Below are 15,146 nucleotides of genomic sequence, written 5' to 3'. Positions count from 1 at the left end.
ACATCCTGGTAAATGTCCTCTGCACCCTCTTCAATGCAATCACATCCATTCTAAAATGTGGATTTCAGAAGCACCCACATAAATCTGAGGCCAATCAATGTTTTATAAAATCCCAGCATAAACTCTCCACTTTTAAACACAATGCCTTGGCTAATAAAGGTTAAGTATCCCATATGCTTCTTAATCACTTTCTCCATCTGTCCCCATACCTTAAGGGGCATGCACACCAATGCCTCTCTGATTCGTGGTGCTTCCCCGGGTCCTATTGTTCTTTGTGTGTTGATCACTGATTTTTATTGATCCTGCATTAATTACTAATTATTTTGGTTCTGTATTGACTATTGACTTTTCTGCCTTGATTATTATGGATTCTGTACTTATTACTGATTATGACTGATGCTGTATTAATTATTACTGATTTTGTATTATTGATGATTTTGTTCTGATTACCGATTCAATACTGATCCCTGATTATTGATCACTGATCTCTGATTACTGATCACTAATTCCTGGTTATTGATCCCTGATTACTTATCCCTGGTTACCGGTCCCTGATCATGGCTCCCCAATTACTGACCATTGATTATTGTTCCCTGATCACTGATCCTTGAATATTGATTACTGATTCCTGGCTACTGATATGTGATCATGGCTCCCCAATCGCTGATCGTTGGTTATTGAGCCCTGATCCCTGATTACAGATCATTGATCCTTGATTATTGATCACTGATTCCTGGCTATTAATCCCTGATTACTTACTCCTGGTTACTGATCCCTGATCATGGCTCCCCGATTACTGATCCCTGACTATTGATCACTGATCTCTGGTTATTGATCCCTGATCATGGCTCCCTGATTACTGATCCCTGACTATTGATCACGGATCTCTAGTTATTGATCCCTGATCATGGCTCCCTGATTACTGATCCCTGACTATTGATCACTGATCCCTGATCATGGCTCCCCGATTACTGATCATTGATCACTGATCTCTGGTTATTGATCCCAGATCACTGATCCCCAATTATTGACTGATCTCTGATTATTGATTTCAGATCACTGATCTCTGATTATTGATCACTGATCTCTGGTTATTGATCCCTGATCATTGATCCCAGATCACTAATTTCTGATTATTGATCCCGGGTTATTGATCCCAGATCACTGATGATTGATCCCAGATCACTGATTATTGATCCCTGGTTATTGATCCCAGATCACTGATCCCCGATTATTGATAACTGATCTCTGGTTATTGATCCCTGGTTATTGATCCCAGATCACTGATCCCCGATTATTGATCACTGATCTCTGGTTATTGATCACTGATCATTGATCCCAGATCACTGATTTCTGATTATTAATCCCTGGTTATTGATCCCAGATCACTGAAACCCAATTATTGATCACTGATCTCTGGTTATTGATCCCTGGTTATTGATCCCAGATCACTGATCCCCGATTATTGATCACTGATCCCTGGTTATTGATTATTGATCCCCAATCCCCAGCCTCACCTCCTCCAGTGCGGCCTCCCGCCCTTGGCTCTTGTTGCAGCCTCGGCTCCTGTTTCCGCTGAAGCCGAGCTCGGAGCTGATTCTCTGGAAGATGTACTGAGTGGAGAGCGGGGCCTGCAGCATCAGCGCCAGCATGCTGAGGAAAACAAGCGGCTCCACCGTCAGGCGAGCCCCGGGGACCCGGACCCGGGCCCGGCCCGAGCCCGAGGGCGGACAGTGCGACTCGTGTAGGCCCGGCATCGGGGAGAGAGAGAGAGAGAGAGACGGGGGGAGAGACCGGGGCCGGAGTCCGGGGGGAGAGGGCGGGGAGTGTCCGGGGCCGGAGTCCGGGGGGAGAGACCGGGGCCGGGGGCTCAGTGAGAGTAAACTCCGCCCGAAAACAGGGGAGGGCAGGGACACGGAGAGGGAGCCGGGATAAATCCCCCAAAACCCGGGAATAAATACCCCCAAACCCGGGAACATTCCCCCAAAACCCGGGAATAAATCCCCCAAAACCCGGGATAAATCCCCCAAAACCCGGGAATAAATCCCCCCAAAACCCGGGAATAAATCCCCCAAAACCCGGGAATAAATCCCCCCAAAACCCGGGAACATTCCCCCAAAACCCGGGAATAAATCCCCCCAAAACCCGGGAACATTCCCCCCAAACCCGGGAATAAATCCCCCAAAACCCGGGATAAATCCCCCAAAACCCGGGAATAAATCCCCCCAAAACCCGGGAATAAATCCCCCAAAACCCGGGATAAATCCCCCAAAACCCGGGAATAAATCCCCCAAAACCCGGGATAAATCCCCCAAAACCCGGGAATAAATCCCCCCAAAACCCGGGAATAAATCCCCCAAAACCCGGGAATAAATCCCCCAAAACCCAGGAACATTCCCCCAAACCCCGGGAATAAATCCCCCAAAACCCAGGAACATTCCCCAAAACCCGGGAATAAATCCCCCAAAACCCAGGAACATTCCCCCAAACCCGGGAATAAATCCCCCAAAACCCGGGAATAAATTCCCCCAAACCCGGAATAAATCCCCCAAAACCCGGGAATAAATCCCCCAAAACCCGGGAATAAATCCCCCAAAACCCAGGAACATTCCCCCAAACCCCGGGAATAAATCCCCCAAAACCCAGGAACATTCCCCCAAACCCGGGAATAAATCCCCCAAAACCCCGGGAATAAATCCCCCAAAACCCGGGAATAAATCCCCCAAAACCCGGGAATAAATTCCCCCAAACCCGGAATAAATCCCCCAAAACCCGGGAATAAATTCCCCCAAACCCCGGGAATAAATCCCCCAAAACCCAGGAACATTCCCCCAAACCCCGGGAATAAATCCCCCAAAACCCAGGAACATTCCCCCAAAACCCGGGAATAAATCCCCCAAACCCCGGGAATAAATTCCCCCAAACCCGGGAATAAATCCCCCAAAACCCAGGAACATTCCCCCAAAACCCGGGAATAAATCCCCCAAAACCCGGGAATAAATCCCCCAAAACCCAGGAACATTCCCCCAAAACCCGGGAATAAATCCCCCAAAACCCGGGAACATTCCCCCAAAACCCGGGATAAATCCCCCAAAACCCAGGAACATTCCCCCAAAACCCGGGAATAAATCCCCCAAACCCCGGGAATAAATCCCCCAAAACCCGGGAATAAATCCCCCAAAACCCGGGAATAAATTCCCCCAAACCCGGAATAAATCCCCCAAAACCCGGGAATAAATTCCCCCAAACCCCGGGAATAAATCCCCCCAAAACCCAGGAACATTCCCCCAAACCCCGGGAATAAATCCCCCAAAACCCAGGAACATTCCCCCAAACCCGGGAATAAATCCCCCAAAACCCCGGGAATAAATCCCCCAAAACCCGGGAATAAATCCCCCAAAACCCGGGAATAAATTCCCCCAAACCCGGAATAAATCCCCCAAAACCCGGGAATAAATTCCCCCAAACCCCGGGAATAAATCCCCCAAAACCCAGGAACATTCCCCCAAACCCCGGGAATAAATCCCCCAAAACCCAGGAACATTCCCCCAAACCCCGGGAATAAATCCCCCAAAACCCAGGAACATTCCCCCAAAACCCGGGAATAAATCCCCCAAAACACAGGAACATTCCCCCAAAACCCGGGAATAAATCCCCACAAAACCCAGGAACATTCCCCCAAAACCCGGAATAAATCCCCCAAAACCCGGAATAAATCCCCCCAAACCCGGGAATAAATCCCCCAAAACCCGGGAATAAATCCCCCCAAACCCGGAATAAATCCCCCCAAACCCGGGAATAAATCCCCCAAAACCCGGGAATAAATCCCCCCAAAACCCAGGAACATTCCCCCAAAACCCGGGAATAAATCCCCCCAAACCCGGAATAAATCCCCCCAAACCCGGAATAAATCCCCCCAAACCCGGGAATAAATCCCCCAAAACCCAGGAACATTCCCCCAAAACCCGGAATAAATCCCCCCAAAACCCAGGAACATTCCCCCAAAACCCGGAATAAATCCCCCCAAAACCCAGGAACATTCCCCCAAAACCCGGGAATAAATCCCCCCAAAACCCGGGAATAAATCCCCCAAAACCCAGCAACATTCCCCTAAACCCCGGGAATAAATTCCCCCAAACCCGGAATAAATCCCCCAAAACCCAGGAATAAATCCCCCAAACCCCGGGAATAAATCCCCCCAAACCCGGAATTAATCCCCCAAAACCCGGGAATAAATCCCCCCAAACCCCGGGAATAAATCCCACAAAACCCGGGAATAAATCCCCCCAAACCCTGGGAATAAATCCCCACAAACCCGGAATAAATCCCCCCAAACCACGGGAATAAATCCCCCAAACCCGGAATAAATCCCCCAAAACCCGGGAACAAATCCCACAAACCCGGGAATAAATCCCTCCAAACCCGTAATAAATCCCCCCAAACCCCGGGAATAAATCCCCCCAAACCCGGGAATAAATCCCCCAAACCCCGGGAATAAATCCCCCCAAACCCGGAATAAATCCCCCCAAACCCGGGAATAAATCCCCCCAAACCCCGGGAATAAATCCCCCCAAACCCGGAATAAATCCCCCAAAACCCGGGAATAAATCCCCCAAAACCCGGGATAAATCCACCAAAACCCGGGAATAAATCCCCCAAAATCCGGGAACATTCCCCCAAAACCCGGGAATAAATCCCCCAAAACCCGGGAACATTCACCCAAAACCCGGGAATAAATCCCCCAAACCCCGGGAATAAATCCCCCAAAACCCAGGAACATTCCCCCAAAACCCGGGAATAAATCCCCCAAAACCCAGGAACATTCCCCTAAAACCCGGGAATAAATCCCCCAAACCCCGGGAATAAATTCCCCCAAACCCCGGGAATAAATCCCCCAAAACCCGGGAATAAATCCCCCAAAACCCAGGAACATTCCCCCAAAACCCGGGAATAAATCCCCCAAAACCCAGGAACATTCCCCCAAAACCCGGGAATAAATCCCCCAAAACCCGGGAATAAATCCCCCAAAACCCGGGAACATTCCCCCAAAACCCGGGATAAATCCCCCAAAACCCAGGAACATTCCCCCAAAACCCGGGATAAATCCCCCAAAACCCGGGAATAAATCCCCCAAAACCCGGGAACATTCCCCCAAAACCCGGGATAAATCCCCCAAAACCCAGGAACATTCCCCCAAAACCCGGGAATAAATCCCCCCAAACCCCGGGAATAAATCCCCCAAAACCCAGGATAAATCCCCCAAAACCCGGGAATAAATCCCCCCAAAACCCGGGAATATTCCCCCAAAACCCGGGAATATTCCCCCAAAACCCCGGGAATAAATCCCCCCAAAACCCGGGAATATTCCCCCAAACCCGGTGTGAGAAACAAAAGCTCACTCACTTTAATAATTGCAGTCCGAGACCAAAAATCTGAAACAGAGTCGTTTATTTGTACACTTGCAAATGGGTGCCATGTCAAATGCCAGGTAAGGCAGTGACAAATGCACATCAAATCTAACAAACTCTCGAAATTTATACAGTTTTTTTTCCCCATATGTTTTCCTTGTTCCATTGTTTGCCCCCATCCTCCTCTTACGTCACTCATTTCCTTAAGACTGATCCCACAACTTCTGTTTATCCTGCCTTGTCAGTGACAAATGTCTATCTCTGCCTCCTATAAGGTTGTTTGACGTCATCCCATCCTTTGCTTACCATTATCTGCTCCCTCCATCTGCGCTGCCCCTCACAGCATCTTATTACTAAGCCCTTTTAATTGGGGTTTGTTCCTGTGTCTCTGTACAAGTGGGGAAACAGATGTTTTTCCTGTTTGCCCATACATCCACCATTGTTCTGTAATCACGTCTCATTCTAACATACCATTATCTTTAACGGATTATATGTTTCCTCATTTTTGCTAAGTCAGCTCTCGTCCGAAACAATCCCAAACTAATGTGAATTCATTTACTCTGTATCAGAACTTATAATTGCAGAAATAACATTAATTCACCTATATCCCACACCGGGAATAAATCCCCCAAAACCCGGGAACATTCCCCCAAAACCCGGGATAAATCCCCCAAAACCCGGGAATATTCTCCCAAACCCCGGGAATAAATCCCCCCAAACCCGGAATAAATCCCCCCAAACCACGGGAATAAATCCCCCAAACCCGGAATAAATCCCCCAAAACCCGGGAATAAATCCCCCAAACCCGGGAATAAATCCCCCCCAAACCCGGGAATAAATCCCCCAAAACCCGGGAATTAATCCCCCAAAACCCAGGAACATTCCCCCAAAACCCGGGAATAAATCCCCCCAATCCCCGGGAATAAATCCCCTCAAACCCGGAATAAATCCCCCAAAACCTGGGAATAAATCCCCACAAACCCCGGGAATAAATCCCCCCAAACCCGGAATAAATCCACCCAAACCCCGGGAATAAATCCCCCCAAACCCGGAATAAATCCCCCCAAACCCGGGAATAAATCCCCCAAAACCCGGGAATAAATCCCCCAAACCCAGGGAATAAATCCCCCCAAACCCGGAATAAATCCCCCAAACCCGGGAATAAATCCCCCAAAACCCGGGAATAAATCCCCCAAACCCCGGGAATAAATCCCCCCAAACCCGGAATAAATCCCCCCAAACCCAGGAATAAATCCCCCAAACCCGGGAATAAATCCCCCAAAACCCGGGAATAAATCCCCCCAAACCCCGGGAATAAATCCCCCCAAACCCGGAATAAATCCCCCAAAACCCGGGAATAAATCCCCCAAAACCCGGGATAAATCCACCAAAACCCGGGAATAAATCCCCCAAAATCTGGGAACATTCCCCCAAAACCCGGGAATAAATCCCCCAAAACCCGGGAACATTCCCCCAAAACCCGGGAATAAATCCCCCAAACCCCGGGAATAAATCCCCCAAAACCCAGGAACATTCCCCCAAAACCCGGGAATAAATCCCCCAAAACCCAGGAACATTCCCCCAAAACCCGGGAATAAATCCCCCAAACCCCGGGAATAAATTCCCCCAAACCCGGGAATAAATCCCCCAAAACCCAGGAACATTCCCCCAAAACCCGGGAATAAATCCCCCAAAACCCGGGAATAAATCCCCCAAAACCCAGGAACATTCCCCCAAAACCCGGGAATAAATCCCCCAAAACCCGGGAACATTCCCCCAAAACCCGGGATAAATCCCCCAAAACCCAGGAACATTCCCCCAAAACCCGGGAATAAATCCCCCAAACCCCGGGAATAAATCCCCCAAACCCCGGGAATAAATCCCCCAAAACCCAGGATAAATCCCCCAAAACCCGGGAATAAATCCCCCCTAAACCCGGGAATATTCCCCCAAAACCCGGGAATATTCCCCCAAAACCCCGGGAATAAATCCCCCCAAAACCCGGGAATAAATCCCCCCAAAACCCGGGAATATTCCCCCAAACCCGGTGTGAGAAACAAAAGCTCACTCACTTTAATAATTGCAGTCCGAGACCAAAAATCTGAAACAGAGTTGTTTATTTGTACACTTGCAAATGGGTGCCATGTCTAATGCCAGGTAAGGCAGTGACAAATGCACATCAAATCTAACAAACTCTCGAAATTTATACAGTTTTTTTTTCCCCATATGTTTTCCTTGTTCCATTGTTTGCCCCCATCCTCCTCTTACGTCACTCATTTCCTTAAGACTGATCCCACAACTTCTGTTTATCCTGCCTTGTCAGTGACAAATGTCTATCTCTGCCTCCTATAAGGTTGTTTGACGTCATCCCATCCTTTGCTTACCATTATCTGCTCCCTCCATCTGCGCTGCCCCTCACAGCATCTTATCACTAAGCCCTTTTAATTGGGGTTTGTTCCTGTGTCTCTGTACAAGTGGGGAAACAGATGTTTTTCCTGTTTGCCCATACATCCACCATTGTTCTGTACTCACGTCTCATGCTAACATACCATTATCTTTAACGGATTATATGTTTCCTCATTTTTGCTAAGTCAGCTCTCGTCCGAAACAATCCCAAACTAATGTGAATTCATTTACTCTGTATCAGAACTTATAATTGCAGAAATAACATTAATTCACCTATATCCCACACCGGGAATAAATCCCCCAAAACCCGGGAACATTCCCCCAAAACCCGGGATAAATCCCCCAAAACCCGGGAATATTCTCCCAAAACCCGGGAATAAATCCCCCAAAACCCGGGATAAATCCCCCAAAACCCAGGAATATTCCCCCAAAACCCGGGATAAATCCCCCAAAACCCGGGATAAATCCCTGAACCTGGACTAATCCGGGTCCGTGAGTGAGTCAGACACTCCCGGGGTAAATCCGGAGTAAACCCCAGCCCCAGGGGGAATGTTGCCTCAGAATAAAACCACAGCCTCAATGAGCCCCCCCCCTTCCCCTCCCTCCCGCCTTTACCTCCAGGTTCAGCTGTTGCCCCTGTCCTGGGTCATTCAGGATTAAACTCTGGATGCTAGCAGAGCACAACTGAGAGGCTGAATGGCCTGCTCATGTTGTTACCCCCATTTTATAAACTTTTGTTAGAGTGATCCCCCCACCCCTTCCTTCCTTCCTTCCTTCCTTCCTGGCTGAATAGTCCCAGGTTCTCCCCTTCCACCCCCACCCTGACAATTGTCCCAGGTCTCTGCTCTGTGGTGCCTGCTGATGTGGAATAGCTCCCTTGGGTCTTGATGAGCAGCTACAGGACATCAAGGTTTAATGATGACAGTTATTCTAGTACAGGCCTCACCCATGAGAAAATCTAGCAGCACCATTTAAACCAGTGGACCAGGATCGTGTTATAGCCAATACAGGTAAGGAAAGTTCACGTTCTACAAATAGTGGTCTAAATTCTTCAATCTCGTTGAAGAAACGTGCCTTAGAGCAGAACTGACTGGAGGAAGAATATTATTAAATTGGAGAAGGTTCAAAGAAGATTTACCAGGATGTGGCCAGGAATGGAAGGTTTGAGTTATAAAAATTGGCTGAATAGGTTGGGGCTAATTTCCCTGGAGCGCAGGAGGTTGTCTGGTGACGTTATGAGTTTATAAAATCATGAGGGGCATAGATAAGGTGAATAGCCAAGTGTGGAGGAGTTCAAAACAGGGAGCCATATTTTGAAGGTGAGCAGAGAAAGATTTAAAAAGGACATGCTGGGTAACATTTTTACACAATGGTTCATATGTGGAATGAAGTGCTAGAGGAAGTGGTGGATACAAGTACAGTTACAACATTTAGAAGACACTTGGAGAAGTACATGATTAGGAAAGATTTGGAGATGCCGGTGTTGGATTGGGGTGTACAAAGTTAAAAATCACACAACTGAAAATGTGTTGCTGGAAAAGCGCAGCAGGTCAGGCAGCAGCCAAGGAGCAGGAGAATCGACGTTTCAGGCATGAGCCCACTTTCTCCTAAAAATCACACAACACCAGGTTATAGTCCAACAGGTTTAATTGGAAGCACACTAGCTGTCAGAGCGTTGCACCTTCATCAGGTGGTAGTGGAGGGCTCAACCCTAACACACAGAATTTATAGCAAAAATTTACAGTGTGATGTAACTGAAATTATACATTGAAAAATTGATTGTCTGTTAAGCCTTACATCTGTTAGAATACAGTGATAGTTTCACTTCTTTCATGTGTAAATCACAAAACCTTTTTTTTTAAAAAGTTGCATTCTCGGGTTAGCTGTTAACAATGGTGATAGCTAGACAATATGTTGAAGGTGTTGGCCCCCTGTGTTCTCTGTCTATGCCATGATGTTTAGAGGGTCATGGGGCAAACACAGGTAAAGGGGACTAGTTTAGTTTGGGATTATGATCGGCGTGGGTTGTTTGGACCAAAGGGTCTGTTTCTGTGCTGTATGACTCTTTACCATGGTGGGGTTCAAACCCAGGTCTGCAGAGCATTACTGGGTTTCTAGATTATTTATCTAGCGATAATATTACTAAGCCATTGCTTCCTAGTCTGTGTCATCCTGCACTCCAAATTCTCCTGTTTGCTTTGGATACACAAAGATTCCAGAATCTCATTTAACTTTAGACATTGCATTCAGACGGTCCTAGTGGAGAGGGAATGTTGACAGTTTTACTTTTCATTTGTGAAAAGGGCTCTTGTGAAGTGGTAGTGTTCATACCTCTGAGTCAGGAGCCCTGGATTCACTTCCACTTGCTCCAAAAGTGTGTCATAACATCTCTGAACAGACTGATTAGAAAATATTATTTAGTGAAGGGATTGAGCTGTGTTGATATGTGTCTGGGTGAATGGGATCATGATTTTAAATAGGGGTGAGTATTGGAGCTGAAGAGAATAGCATAGTGGTAATGTCACTGGAGCAGGGAGGCAGGTAAATAAGAGAAAGTGAGAACTGCGATCAGAGTCAAAGAGTGTGGTACTGGAAAAGCACAGCTGGTCAGACAGCATCCAAGGGGCAAGAGAATCAACGTTTCAGCCATAAGCCCTTCATTACGAAGGACTCCCTGATGAAGAGTGTATGCCCAAAATGTCGATTTCCTGCTCCTCGGATGCTGCCTGACCAGCTGTGCTTTTCCAGCCCCTCAGTCACCAAGCCAGGTAAATATCCTGGGTGTGGGTTCAAATCCCTGCATGGGGTATGAGCTTTTTATTCAATACAACCAATTAAAGTCAAAGACAGTTGGCTGGTTCATGTTGACCGTGTAACCACTGTCTGTTTGTCATAAAAACTGGTCTGGTTCGCTAATGTCTTTTAGGGAAGGAAATCTGCCATCCTCACCTGGTCTGACCTCCATGTGACTCCAGACCCACAGTAATGTAGGTCACTCTGAGTTGCCATTGGAAATGTCCAAGAGAGCTAATCAGTTCCAGGATGGACAAGGTCAGAGTTCACTCGATAGCAGGGTTATCATCCATCGGGTTTATTTGAAATCATGATTTTTTGGAGCACTGCTCCTTTGTCAGGTGACTTTTGTGGAAGCAGGGCTCCGAAGGCTTGTGATTTCAAACAAACCTGTTGGACTGTAACCTGGGGTTGTGACTTCTGACCTTGTCCACCCCAGTCCAACACCAGCCTCTCCACATCACAATTCCAGGGTGATTAGGGCAACAACACCCACATTCGACAATTGTATAACTTTTTTTTAAAAAAAAGCATTCAGTGGGAAAGCAGTGATTTCTTTTCCAGGGAATAATGGTAATAATGATGATCACGTGAATCACTTCAAACAAGAGCTAGGTCTGTCTGTAACGAAGAAAAAAAAAATCACACTACACCAGGTTATAGTCCAACAGGTTTATTTGAAGTACTAGCTTTCGGAGTGCTGCTCCTTCATCAGGTAACTAGTGGGACAGGATCATTGGGCACAGAATTTATAGCAAAAGATCACAGTGTCATGCAACCGAAATGATATATTGAACAAACCTGGATTGCTGTTAAGTCTTTCATCTTTTAGAATGGGTTGCAGGTTTCAGTTCATTAATATGTAAATCTCAGAACTTCTTTTAAGTCACCTTCTCAAGATAAGGTTTCATGAACAAAGGTGACATCTCAGCTTAGACAACGTATTAAAGGCGTAGGGTTAGAGTCTGTCTGTATCCCAGTCTTGAGTCAGACTGGTTTTATTTCCAAAGTAGGAATTTATAAAATGTTATATGGATTGACTGCCTGCAGGTTGTGTGCTTTTTGAGTAAAAATAGAATGTATCTGCAAATATAGTTCTGCAAATGCAAAATCACCCCATAAACTTGTGTGTATACGTGTGAGGGATAGAGAGAGTGAGTGAGTGTTAGTGTGATAGTCACGCACGCACTCACACTCTCTCTAGCCTCACACCTTTAATACATTGTCTGAGCTGAGATGTCACTTTTGTTTTTAAAAAACCTTAAGTTATTTTGAGAATGTGACTTAAAAGAAGTTCTGGGATTTACATATGAATGAATCAGAACCTGCAAGCCATTCTAAAAGATAAAAGACTTAATAATAATCTGTGAGGTGGCATGGTGGCTCAGTGGTTAGCACTGCTGCCTCACAGCACCAGGGACCCAGGTTCGATTCCAGCCTCGGGTGACTGTCTGTGTGGAGTTTGCACATTCTCCCCTTGTCTGTGTGGGTTTCCTCCGGGTGCTCCAGTTTCTTCCCACAATCCAAAGATGTGCAGGTCAGGTGAACTGGCCATGCTCAATTACCCAAGGTGTTAGGTGCATTAGTCAGGGGTAAACATAGGATTACTCTTCGGAGGGTCGGTGTGGACTTGTTGGGCTGAAGGGCCTGTTTTCATACTGTAGGGAATCTAATCTAATCTAAAAATCTAGGTTTGTAAAATATATCATTTTAATTGTATGATACTGTGATCTTTTGCTATAAATTCTGTGCCTAATGATCCTGCCCCACTCATTACCTGATGAAGGAGCAGTGCTCTGAAAGCTAGTGTTTCCAATTAAACCTGTTGGACTATAACCTGGTGTTGTGATTTTTAACTTTGTTCACCCTAGTCCAACACCAGTACCTGCACATCCTATAGTGAGGATGACTTTACACAGGGGGCCTGTGTATCTGTAGTATTATAAATCAGGACATCTCAACCTCTTCACCATCCCACCCCTGCAAGGTGATTTTTAAGATTCTCTCTGCTAATTAGTCCTGGGTTATTATCTAGTTTTTCACCTCTCCCAGACGTTTTTGTGGCTTTGGGGAGAGTCTGTATCATAATGATTAAGCCAGCACAAATATAATGGGAGAGGCTGCATAGAGGCATGTGTCATATTCCTATGTTTAATAATCTGTTGAAGACAACAAGCCTCACCTGTCTTCACTGGGTTTCTCAATGTGAGGAGTCACTATGTTAATTCTAGTACTGAGGAAGATAAACATTCATTATATTCAGTGAAGCTAACATCACAGACTCAGCAACCCACACTGTGACTATGGAGGTTATCCTGACACAGGCAGAGGGAGGGTGCGTGTGATCGCAGTATACACACCCAAAAAGCTAAATCACAAATCAGTGACATTTATTGCAGATTAAATCATTGCAAACAATAAGAAAGCATAACAATTCCAGAAATTTCGTTCTCTCGGTGAGACTAATTTTCCTGCTCCATGATGCTTTTCAGCAGTAAAACACTGAGTGCTGAAGCACAAACAGAAAGATACTCAGCAAGCCCATTTAGAAAGATAATCTCTACAGTGTGGAAATGGCCCTTTGGCCCAACAAGTCCACACCAACCCTCCGAAGAGGGACCCACCCAGATCCTTTCCCCTACTCTATTATCCTATATTTACCCCTGACCAAAGCCCCTAACTTGCACATCCCTGAACACTATGGGACAATTTAGCACAACCAGTTCACCTAACCTGCATATCTTTGGATTGTGGGAGGAAGCCCACGCAGACACAGGGAGAATGTACAAATTTTCAAAGTTTGTGCGAAGATTTGTAGCTCAGGTGCTCGTTGCTGTGGTTCTGTTCGCCGAGCTGGAAATTTTTGTTGCAAATGTTTCGTCCCCTGGCTAGGCGACATCATCAGTGCTTGGGAGCCTCCTGCGAAGCGCTTCTTTGATGTTTCCTCCGGTGTTTATAGTGCGAAGCGGCAGGGACAGACCACTATAAACACCGGAGGAAACATCAAAGAAGCGCTTCGCAGGAGGCTCCCAAGCACTGATGATGTCGCCGAGCCAGGGGACGAAACATTTGCAACAAAAACTTCCAGCTCGGCGAACAGAACCACAACAGAATGTACAAATGTCACACAGACAGTTGCCTGAGGCTAGAATCGAACCCAGGACCCTGGCACTGTGAAGCAGCAGTGCTAACCACTGAGTCACCAGGCCACAAAGAAACATGGCTCACATTTTAGAATGGTGACCTCCGATCAGAGTGGAGAAAAACTTCAGAGAAATACACTTGGGAAACAGAGACCTGATATTGAGCTTTGAATTCAATAATTGAAGAATTAACTAATTTATTCAATAAACAAAAACACAATGGAAAGAGGAGTAACATCAAAAGCAGGAATAAATAATAGCTAGTTTTAATAATTATTAATTCAGTGTTGCTGAATGGGCCCAGTATTTATTACCCGTCCCTAGTTGCCCCTTGAGAAGGTGGGGGTGAGCTGCCTTCTTGAACCGCTGCAGTCCATGTGCTGTGGGTTGACCCACAAAGACCTTAGGGAGGGAATTCCAGGACTTTGACCCAGTGACCGTAAAGGAACGATGATATAATTCCAAGTCAGGATGGTGAGTGGCTTGGAGGGGAACCTGCGGGGGGGTGGTGTTCCCATGTATCTGCTGCCCTGGTCCTTCTAGATGGAAGTGGATGTGGGTTTAGAAGATGCTGTCTGTTGGTTGGAGGAGAGCAGAAGCATACCACACAGGAATAATGGCATGGTGGCTCAGTGGTTAGCACTGTTGCTTCACAGTGTCAGGGACCCAGGTTTGATTCCAGCCTCGGGTGACTGTCTGTGTAACGTTTACACATTCTCCTCATGTCTGTGTGGTTTTCCTCTGGATGCTCTGGTTTCCTCCCACAGTCCAAATATATGTAGTTTAGGGTGGATTGGCCAGGCTACATTGCCCCATAGTGTGCAGGCTAGGTGGGTTAGCCAAGGGCAATGCAGGGTTATAGCGGTGGGTCTGGGTGGGATGCTCTTGGACGGTGGGTGTGGACCTGATGGGCTGAATGGCCTGCTCCCACACTGTCGGGATTCTAGGACATCCTAAATGATGAAGGCACTTCACAAACATTGGAGATCTAGAACTGGCAAAAGACATTTGATATAAAGTTCTGCATGGAAGACTTCTTAATAAAGCTGCAGAATTATGTTCCAAAGGTGAATCTGACATATTAAGATCTGTGTTGTTATTCTTTATGCAAGAGGACGGAGTCTGTTTGGAAGCCTCTGAGTGTTACTATCTATGAAAACTAAAATGTTAGTTCATCACTTCTAAATGAGGCATAATTCTTGAGATCTGAGTTGTTAAAGTTTATGACCTGATAGAAATCCAAGGACAAAAGACAATTCTGAGGACACTTCCCTGAAAACAAACTATCTCATAAAACTGCTTAATGATCGTCAGCTACATTTATCTGACAATGTTATTGCTCGTGCCTGGTCTCTGCCTTCCAAACTTCCGAAATCTCAGCTCAGCCAATGCCTAC

The 15,146-nt window shown here is 46.5% G+C and overlaps 1 protein-coding gene across 2 annotated transcripts in view; it reads right to left on the bottom strand.

The window, feature by feature from the left end:
* Positions 1–1,828, bottom strand: part of slc46a1 (solute carrier family 46 member 1) — a 31,285-nt gene extending 29,457 nt beyond the window's left edge. For both annotated transcript variants that reach the window (XM_087977159.1, XM_087977160.1), the window contains exons 1-2: positions 1,807–1,828; positions 1,518–1,767 (exon numbers count right to left, since the gene is read on the bottom strand). In XM_087977159.1, the coding sequence (XP_087833285.1) occupies positions 1,518–1,757 (240 nt within the window). In that variant the 5' untranslated portion in view covers positions 1,758–1,767; positions 1,807–1,828. The remainder of the gene's footprint in view (positions 1–1,517; positions 1,768–1,806) is intronic.
* Positions 1,829–15,146: the final 13,318 nt, after the last annotated feature.

The sequence above is a fragment of the Chiloscyllium plagiosum genome, unplaced genomic scaffold, assembly GCF_037043375.1.
Source record: "Chiloscyllium plagiosum isolate Xiang-an unplaced genomic scaffold, Cpla_swu_hap1 HiC_scaffold_31, whole genome shotgun sequence".
Classification (NCBI taxonomy): Eukaryota; Metazoa; Chordata; class Chondrichthyes; order Orectolobiformes; family Hemiscylliidae; genus Chiloscyllium; species Chiloscyllium plagiosum.
The sequence above is the reverse complement of the archived record's forward strand: the minus strand, read 5'-3'. Positions and strand labels throughout refer to the sequence as shown.